Source organism: Engraulis encrasicolus, chromosome 11 (genome assembly GCF_034702125.1).
Source record: "Engraulis encrasicolus isolate BLACKSEA-1 chromosome 11, IST_EnEncr_1.0, whole genome shotgun sequence".
In the NCBI taxonomy this organism is placed as follows: domain Eukaryota; kingdom Metazoa; phylum Chordata; class Actinopteri; order Clupeiformes; family Engraulidae; genus Engraulis; species Engraulis encrasicolus.
The window spans coordinates 45,473,115-45,483,114 of NC_085867.1; the positions used below are offsets into that span (position 1 = coordinate 45,473,115).

Consider the following 10,000-nt stretch of genomic DNA (forward strand, 5'->3'; position numbering starts at 1 on the left):
TGGAGAAGATCCCCCTTTTCATGCATGAAAAGTGCACTTTACCTAGTCATAATGAGCACCCAGAATTTGGTGGTTGTGGTACTGTAAGTATTCATGGTATTTTGTACCATTTGTGAATGGGCAGCATGAATTCTGGAAAGAAACTGCTAAAAATATTGCACACTGCACCTTTAAATAGGCAATGCGCGGTTCAATTGGTGGAATATTTAGATAGTAGGCTATAACATAGACAAACAATAGCAACGTGCTAGTTGGCTAACATAAGGCCAAATCTTCAGTGACGATGTACAGTAGACGTTGTAGTGCATATCAAACGGGATTTTGGAGGAGATGTGTGTAAACTATCTTCCCGTTTGATTGCAACCTTGTCGCGGTCGGGGAGCTTGTGTGTCTCAGTGACCCCAAGAGCTAGGCCAGCTGGAGATTCATCTCCTGGTAGGGCCTCCCTTGCTGGACAGGTCGAAGGGTAGAGGCCAGCCGAAGAGCAATCCACTGGTCCTCCAGGTTAGGGGTTGGGCACAGGGCAAACAACCCTGTCTCGTAAAAAGAGCTATGTTACGGAAACAGCAACGCTGCCCTACTTGCCAGGAGACAAAATGGGCAGTAAGTAAGTAAGTAAGTAAGTAAGTATGTAAACTATGTCCACCACCACCCTTGTGTGTGTGTGTGTGTGTGTGTGTGTGTGTGTGTGTGTGTGTGTGTGTGTGTGTGTGTGTGTGTGTGTGTGTGTGTGTGTGTGTGTGTGTGTGTGTAGGGTGGTTTTGGCATCATGGAGGAGATGTGTGTGAACTATGTCCACTACTATCCTCGTACTCAACTGGAGCTCTGCAAGAGCCACGTCGACCCCGCACACCTGCAGAAATACTTCAGCCTCGTCAACAGGTACACACACACACACACACACACACACACACACACACACACACACACACACACACACACACACACACACACACACACACACACACATGCAGAAATACTTCAGCCTCATCAACAGGTATACACACACAAACGCACACACACACACACACACACACACACACACACACACACACACACCTGCAGAAATACTTCAGCCTCATCAACAGGTATACACACACAAACGCACACACACACAAACACACACACACACACACACAAAGACACACAGACACACACACACACACACACACACACACACACACACACACACACACACACACACACACACACACACACACACAGAAATACTTCAGCCTCATCAACAGGTACACACACACACACACACACACACACACACAGGGAAAATCACTACAAACCTGGTAAAATATTAATTAACATATGCTATTAAAAATCATTTAAAAGTCTTATTCATACACAAATACCACATTGTTTTAATAATATTACTTAGGCCTACTCAGTAAGGATATGAAGAGTTTAGATTCGAAGATTTTTTTTGTTTTTGACTCTGTAAGGATATGAAGAGTTCATATATTTTTTTTTTCCGACTCTGTAACTTACTCGGTAAGGGTACGAAGAGTTCAGCTATTTGGTGTTCCAGGAGCGCATGAGGAGTTGAGATATTTAGGTTTTCTGCCTCTGTGATGGTCTCTCTTATCCTCTCTTGAGGTGATGCAACAGATAGGTAAGGAGCGGAGCGTGGTAGGAGGAAGTCAAGAGTTCAAATATTTTATTTTATTTTTTGGTCTAGGTCTCAGAGGGTGTGAGAGTTTAGATATTTGGTTTTCCTGACTGTGTAAAGGTGTGAGGAGTTTAGATATTTGGTTTTCCTGACTGTAAGGGCGTGAGTTTAGATATTTGGTTTTCCTGTAAGGGTGAGGAGTTTAGATATTTGGTTTTCCTGACTGTGTAAAGGTGTGAGTTTAGATATTTGGTTTTCCTGACTGTGTAAAGGTGTGATGAGTTTAGATATTTGCTTTTCCTGTGTAAAGGTGTGAGGAGTTTAGATATTTGGTTTTCCTGACTGCACACTTAAAACTGCGGGGTTATTTTTGGGTATTTGTAATAACCACACATGCTGGGTTAATTGCATCATTTTGTATATGACCCATAAATGGGTTGCAATTGGGTAAAATGCCAACCCATTTTTGTTGGGTTGGTGACGAAGCACAAACTCTGATTTAAATTTCAAGACGCGCCGATCCGCCATCTTTTTGGACAGCCATCAATGATGTCGAGGTAGGTTGAAAATGTTCAATATCCTAAGTTATTATACAGTTATTACTAGTTGTTTCCTAGTTTCAGCACATCAACCTGTTTGATTTCAAATCACGTCCGTTATTCATTTAACTTTACCCAGTTGTGCTCATTTCTGATTACCGGTAGTCCTGACTCGATGCTGTAACCGAATCTGTGATCAGTTAGGTTGTCGTTACTGTGGAAACTGTTAAATAATTTAATTTTCGTAGAGTCGGGCCAATGTGAGGCAGTCAGTCTCAAAGCTAATAGTATTAGCAGTCGTAATAGACCTACTAATTTTACATGGCTTAAGGTCACAGGAGCAGCAGCAAGCAGCCAGGACAACGGAAAATGAGCTAGAATTAGTTCTAGGCTAGCTAGAAGCATGTTGGAGCCAGGTTCACGAGCCTCGAGGTTATCACGAGGTCACGTTAGCTGCTAAAGTCAACTACATCCACAGCACCAGTAAATTGTCCTAATGTCAACCACTGCCTGTGCATTATGCTACCGGTAGTTCCATTCAAAATAATGGCTGGATACCGTGATTCATGAATCAATCACCAGATTACTTTCTGGGGTTGTTGGAAGAGGTTGTAGGAAGATGTGCTTCAATCTACAACTACTTGTGAGAACGCCAACAGTAAGAGAATAATTTGTTATTCGTTAGAATTTAACAAAAAAGCATGTTGCAGATGCCAGTCTTGTTTTGTTAGCGCGCTAACTACATAACTTTTATGCTAATGTTTAGCTAAGAGGAGTCGTACATATTAACTGATATTATCTCCGATGGAAAAAACAATGCAAAAGTATTGACATTGGCGCTGTGTTCAACTTAAAGTGACTCAAATAGCGCCTAGCAAGATGGCAGTCTGCATGCAGACAGCAGCAAGTTTCATCCCACTAGCTGCAGTTTAGTATTGGGTGTGTTATTCCTGTCATTGGCACGTTTTAGTCTACATTCACATCTCAAGGTGCCGTTTTCATGATGATTGTGAGATCGTTTAATAATATGTCACATAATGGCTTGTTGATGGCTTTTAACAATCTGTTAATGGGCTTTAGTTTTCAGTGGAATTCTAGTCATTGATTGAAGGCTAACAATAACACTGCTCTCTGGTGATGGACAGAACAACTTGAGCTTGATGATGAAGCAAGGCAGTCTTTTTTCTGAGAATAGCCCAATAGGAGATATGACTGTACAGCTGAGAAACCTAGAACCCATATATACATAGTAGCCACCAAAATGACATTAATGAATTAAGTTGATTTGCATTTGTAAATCGTTAAATCTTAAAGTATTTCGCATTATTATTCAGCCATGTCCAGTCATTTGCATTTTCTTTTCTTTTAAGGCAGGACTTAGGCCTAAGTAACCAAAGATAAGTTCATTCTTTTACCTAACCTTATCTAACATGTCATGGTATTTCAATCTTTGTTGCTCATATTCTGCTACACATACTTTCCTAATGCTTTTGTGATGAAATAGCTTATGTAAGTACAATATTATGCATAATAAGTATGTAATAATGTAATAATGATTAGTGCTATTGGCACCCTTTTGGTCTCCTTGGTAGGCCCTATTCGAGTTGCAAAAGTCATTCAAGTCATTCATCATTTTGACCCTGACATGGCACCCACATAAGAATAAGATAAATAAGATAAACATAAGTGTAAATAAATACCGGTACTAAGCTTAAAAAACAATGAAATTCTTGTTTCACCGTGTATCGTATAGGGTCGCGTGGACGTACCAAAAAGTTCGTCTCAGGATTTTTTTTAACTTTAATCCCTGTAAATAAGATGACAGTTTCATATGTCTTCTGGGCCCATCTAGAATGATCTTTGCCATATGCAACACTGTTAAATGTCTGCATTATGTTCATTAATCAACTGTTGTGTTTATGGTCAGTTTTTCAACAGCTGTCATTGTTGAGTGTCATAGAATGCTTATTGACAATGGGTATTTCATGATCTAATAACTCATAAAATGATTTTACAGAACTCATACAGAAACCTTATATGCCTGCAATTTTCATAATTATTTTTATATTATTATTTTATAATTATTTTTTTCTGTGTAATAGATCAGTAATTAGTCTCCCACCATATTCACATCTGAGTGACACAGTCTCTCTGTGATGTTTTTTTTACTTGTGCATTGATGTTGGCAGTCAATATACCTGTAGTTCCTTTTAAAATTGTCTTCCTTGTGTTATTTTGTAGAATTGTCCAACTATTATAACGTGTTTTGGTCCTGTCCCAACTTTTTTTGAGATTTGTTGCATGAGTCAAATTTTGAATAGCCACATATTTCCCTCAATTAAGTAATACTTAAGCCTGGCTTGAACAGTTGATATGTTGACCTTGTGCTATTGTCCAACCGACATCCATTTGTGACATCCCCATGTAGATCTCCCAGGATTTCTCCATATTGCAGCCAGACGCGACAAACAAATTAATATCCAACTGGACACACTTCACTGAGAAGATTATTGCCATGGCTGGGAAGGAGAAGATTGGAGACCTGCTCAACATTGACAGCCTCTCTGAAGGTATGACGTGTATCTATTAGTTTACACATTGAGACTTACAGCCTCTGCACACAGGCTCCGGCAAAGGAGGTGTAATGGCACTCCTATCACATCTCTTAACAAATGAAATAATCACTGAAAAACTGCATTCTATGTTTGCTTGGGTCATCTTTGTTTAATGTTTATTCGTGTGCAATGAAAAGCTCCAAGAGTTAAAAAAAAGGGTAAAACATAAAAAGGCAAAAGTACCGTATTTTCCGCACCAAACTGGAGGGCTCTTCTGTCTTGGGTAGTGGTCTTACCATACCAGGCTGTAAAATTGCCAGTTAAGATACTATATATTGTACAGCGGTAGAAGTTGTTCATCTCCTACTCTCCATGCCATATCTGTGCAGGTGCCTCAGAAAAATCATTCAAGTGCAGTGGACAGCACAGTTTCAATGACGAGCATACAGTGCCGTGATATTTGTGCCCCCCTACACGTTCCTTTACTGCTTTCTCCATTTGTGGATGATGGCTCTGACCATGGTTTGCAGATGCCCCAATTATTTAGAAATGGCTTTGGCAATTGCTTTTTCACACAGGCTCATGCAGGTTTTATGGCGTTATTCTCTTACAAAATTCAATAATCACTAAAAAACTGCATTTCATTTTGTGTAATGTTAATGTTAATATTTGTTTGATTATCTGAAAATGTTAAGTGTGCCGAATGTGCAAAAAAGTAAAGAAATCAGTAGGAGGCGCAAATATCCGCGCGGCACTGTAGTTGCAATACCATGCATGAGAAAAAGTGTGTTCAAACTCTGTAACATAAAAACTATATTGTGATTTCTTTTTTTCAGATTATCGCAGTTTGATTTTTATTCTTCTATTCTTTGAATGTTTCTAACATTGCAGAAAGAAGAGGAGATGTTGCGTTGCTCCTCCTTCCGAGGATTATCCCTCCAACTACCTACAAGCAAGGCCGGAAATACATGAGACCTAGTCAGCTTGAAACGTCAAGGGCGTTCATTGATGAACAACCTGTGAGTATATACAAATTAAATCTCTACTACATAGCAATTGTTGGGTACCCTAACGAGTCAAGTCAAGTCAGTTCTTATTGTCACTTTCTTCATATCCACAAGTCATACAAAGAAAATGAAATTACGTTTCTCTCTCTGTCTATACCATGCCAAGACATAGACATACACAGCAGGACTGACATTTTACAGACTGACATAAAGTGCAAGACAGGGCGGGTAACAGTGATGGACTGGTCACAATAAGAGATGGTAATAAATACAAGTGAACATTTCACATTGAAACATTAACATGTAGACAGAAGATAGATAGAAGAAAAGAATGTGAGTCATTACAATATAAGACAATAGCAGGGTTCCCACGGGTCATGGAACTTCTGGAATATCATGGAATTTCATAAAAGTTTTTAAGCAAAACTACATTCACACTTGCATTAATATTTTCTCTTTCTCTCTCTCTCTCTCTCTCTCTGTCTCTGTACAGGTTGGCACCAACATTCCGGAGTACCTTGCAAAAAGAACTTCTGAAGTACCCTGTGTCCTGATGCTAACCAACCTTGAGCATGAGTGCTGCCAAGCGTATGTTGTAATTAATGCCATGGCAGTTGAAACCAAAAGTCTACCCGAGGCCGTTGATGTCTGTTTTAAGTCATTCTATGTATTTGATGTTATGTATCCTAAGGTCTGTGCCCAGGTTTGGGAATTCCTTCAGTCATGCTTATACGAGATTCCCGGGCCTGTGAGGTCCTCAGTACAGACCATGCGGGCGCAGTTGCGGGCACAGGTGTGCCAGGTCCCGGCCACTGAATAAATACCCAACATTAATTATGTTACGGCATTATTTATGCCGTTAATATTTTTCATGTTTGTTCATGTTCCGTTCAATGTTCCATGTTCAGTATGTTTCGAAACTGAAAGGGCTTAACCCTTTAGCTCCCATAACGGCCGTGAACGTCCGGCTGGATCTGTACCATAACGGCCGCGGCCGGCCGGAATATTTTCATATGAAAATACAGCTGAACGGCCGTCATCATGCAGTTTTTCCAGCTTTCAAACACTTTAGCTCAATATTACAGACCCTCCTCGATATACTTTCAGTATAAAAACTATATGTTTATATTATTTTATTTTTCAGTATTTTAGATTTTATTTCGAGATGCGCCGCTTTATGCGATTTGGCAATCTGCCGTCAATTCAAATGACGGCCGTCCGAGATTGAATGGCTACAAACATAACCATTCTGTTTCTACAATCAATATACACTAAATATGAAAACTTCCAACCCTCTTCGATCTATTTTCATGGTCAACAGCACATGTTTATGACTATTTGGGCTATTTTAGATCATGTTGTTTTATTAGGCTTATGAGATGGTGTTCAACTGTGATGGGTTCTGCCATGGTCCTAAATAGCAAACGCAACTGTCCAGCCGATGTCAACACGCCACATATTAAAAATGTAAACTGTCTTCGGTGTGTTTTCAGAGTGAAACCATATGTTGGTATCCAACTATCTTAGTTTCCTGGAACAACGACCAGCGATAGCTCTGTGCAACAGCGCATGAAGGAAGCGCAGCGCAGCGCCTACCCATTTTGCGTGTCAGCTTTGGCAAAGCAGTCAAGTAGGCTACTGTTAGGCCTACTACTCCACGTTGTCCTTCATAAAAATATGCGCGAAGGCGTTGAGTTGAATGCTAACTTCCAATAATAGCCTACCAACGTGGTGTTTGTAGCACTTCAATTCCGTATTACTCGGTGATGCCTGGCGCGTCTTACCTGTGCCAAATCGGGGGTGGAAACTTGCTTAGAGCTCCATTTATGTCCTGTCTGCTATCGCGGACACTTCTACGGTTATCCTTACACGTCTTTGGCATGGTTCAGTTCAAACATTATTAGCTAGTGTAGTCCTTTACAGTTATCGCATATAATCCATAGGCCGACCGCTTGAAAACAGGACTTCTGGGTGAACGACATTTGTTGTCGTCACATGTCCATTGTTCAACTTTGACCCTGGATGGATGGATGGATGGACGGAAGGATAGATAGATAGATCGATAGGTAGATATATAGGCCTAAATATATAGATATATAGATAGATAGGCCTAGATAATATCGGATTTTATCACATTTTTATCATTTAATCCACATCAAAGGCACTCTATGGGAATACTGAACAATTAATTATCCATAAATGATATACCATTTGAAAGTGTGTTTTCTCTTCTTTAATATGAAAGTAACTTGTAATTGACACTTTTCATTTATTTTCAAGTTATTTGACATTATTTAAAATATGACCAAAATGCAGCTTTTTTCTTAGAATTCTTGGTAGAATTCCGGCCTATTCAAAAAAAGTTCTGGTAGCTAAAGGGTTAAAGGGGAGGTCATCGGTGTGTACACCACTCGAAACGTCTCGAAATTCAAAGGGATTAAAAGGGAGGTCATCGATGTGCGTTTCATCCTTGCATTACATTGAACTTTTACATTTTGGGTCTGCACCTGGCTAAAATTGGTGTGTGTGAGATTTGAATTAAGTCCTATAGGGAGTATCATGACCTGCTTCAGTAGTCACAGTACATGTTGACAAGCATGTTTCTTTTTAGAGAGATGAGATTCAGAGATTCTGAGATTCAGTTTCCTATTGTTGATGGCATCCACACACCGTCCTTTGTACAAATCACGTTTTACCACCACACATGCTTGACACCATCTAAAGCAAATTTCTTTATCTTGGTGTCATTGGATAACAGGACATGGTTCCAGGAACCCATATCCTTAGTTTGTCCGACTCTGATGAGACCATGATAAACAATTTTGCATTAGATGATGTAAAGCATGTGTGGTGGTAAAAAGCGATTTGTACAAAGAACGGTGACCCATGCTTTAAGTCAAGCATAGTAGTGGGAGTGACATAGCTTAGGGCTGTGTGGATGCCATCAACAATAGGAAGCTGAATTTCGTTAATTTAACAGGGGTGTACTGTGCACTGTATCTGGGCCTGTGAGATCGCCGGCTCTGGGTGTTTTTTTTTTTCCTGTTGTATTTTTTGTGACACATCTGTCTCTCTCTCTTTTCTTTTTCTCTCTCTCTCTCTCTCTCTCCCATTTTGTATTGGGTTTTTTTATAGAAGTGGGCCGTTATCTGCCTATGACGCCTTTTCCCGGCACTTACTTTTCAGTTCATAAATGGCATGAATGTATTTTTAAACGTATCAAATAAACAGCTCTGAATCAGCACTCAATCTGGTGTTTCTGATTTACACATTAGCTCTATGTATTGCTCTATGTACACATATACATGTAGTTCTGTATACAGATATAACATAACATATAACAATAAATAATCCTATAGTACAGATCAGTGGCGGCTGGTAGTCTGTCAAACAGGGGAGGCTGTTCAATTACAATATGTCCAGAACGCAAAAAAAAAAAAAGGGGGGGGGGGGGTCAATTTTGACACACACCTTATATTGGTCCTGTCACATATGGCCTGCCCTCACACACTGAAGGACTCTTGTTGAAACAAATTTGTTAATCATTAATCATTATCCCCCTTGTAGCCTATTCATAGGGAAATGTTTTTATTATTATTATTATTCATTAGGCCTACCTCCGCCACATAATGATGTGATTGAGTTTGCCTTCGTTGTCTTTGTTCATTACTGGGTGCACGGCTTAACAGCACAGTAGGAAAGGACTCGCCACTCACGGGACTTGGCAGTTAACCAGTTGATCAGACACCACGAAAGCTCAAAAGAAAAGTTTGTTCTTCCCTACCTTTTTCACCAAGTCAATATTAGGCAGTGCTCTGCTCTGCTCCTTGATATTCATTTTCTCCTCATAAGGACGACTGGAATTCGCCAGAATTTAATCCACAATGCTTGGCATTTCATTTTGCATAGCTCTCTAGCTTTCTTGCAAGCTAGCAATAATGAAAAGTAGGCAACCTCAACTTTTGAATTGGGAGATTAAAAAGGATAAGGACGTGCCACTATTAAGACTTTATTCGCAACACTAGGTTTACAAGAATATGTACACAAAACTGGAGTACACCGCAATGAATAGCTTCCCCACTGGTTATCACGACGAAACTTCTCAGTCAAATTAATAACATATCCGCATTTCGAAATGAAATCAACTACTGTAGCCTACTGACATGGGGTTCACCCAATCACAAGTCGGAGCTCCAGTCTCCGGTCCCTCCCCCCTCCTCTCTCTTCTCCATTCACTCCCAGTGAGGCTCAGTCTCAAAATTAAAAAAATTTCACGGC

General features: G+C 40.0%; 1 protein-coding gene across 1 annotated transcript in view; it reads left to right on the forward strand.

Moving 5' to 3' along the window:
• The window catches only part of dbh (dopamine beta-hydroxylase (dopamine beta-monooxygenase)), a 52,200-nt gene that overhangs the window by 38,613 nt on the left and 3,587 nt on the right, over positions 1-10,000 (forward strand). The window contains 1 exon segment of the mRNA XM_063209742.1: positions 755-882. Within this exon segment, the coding sequence (XP_063065812.1) occupies positions 755-882 (128 nt within the window).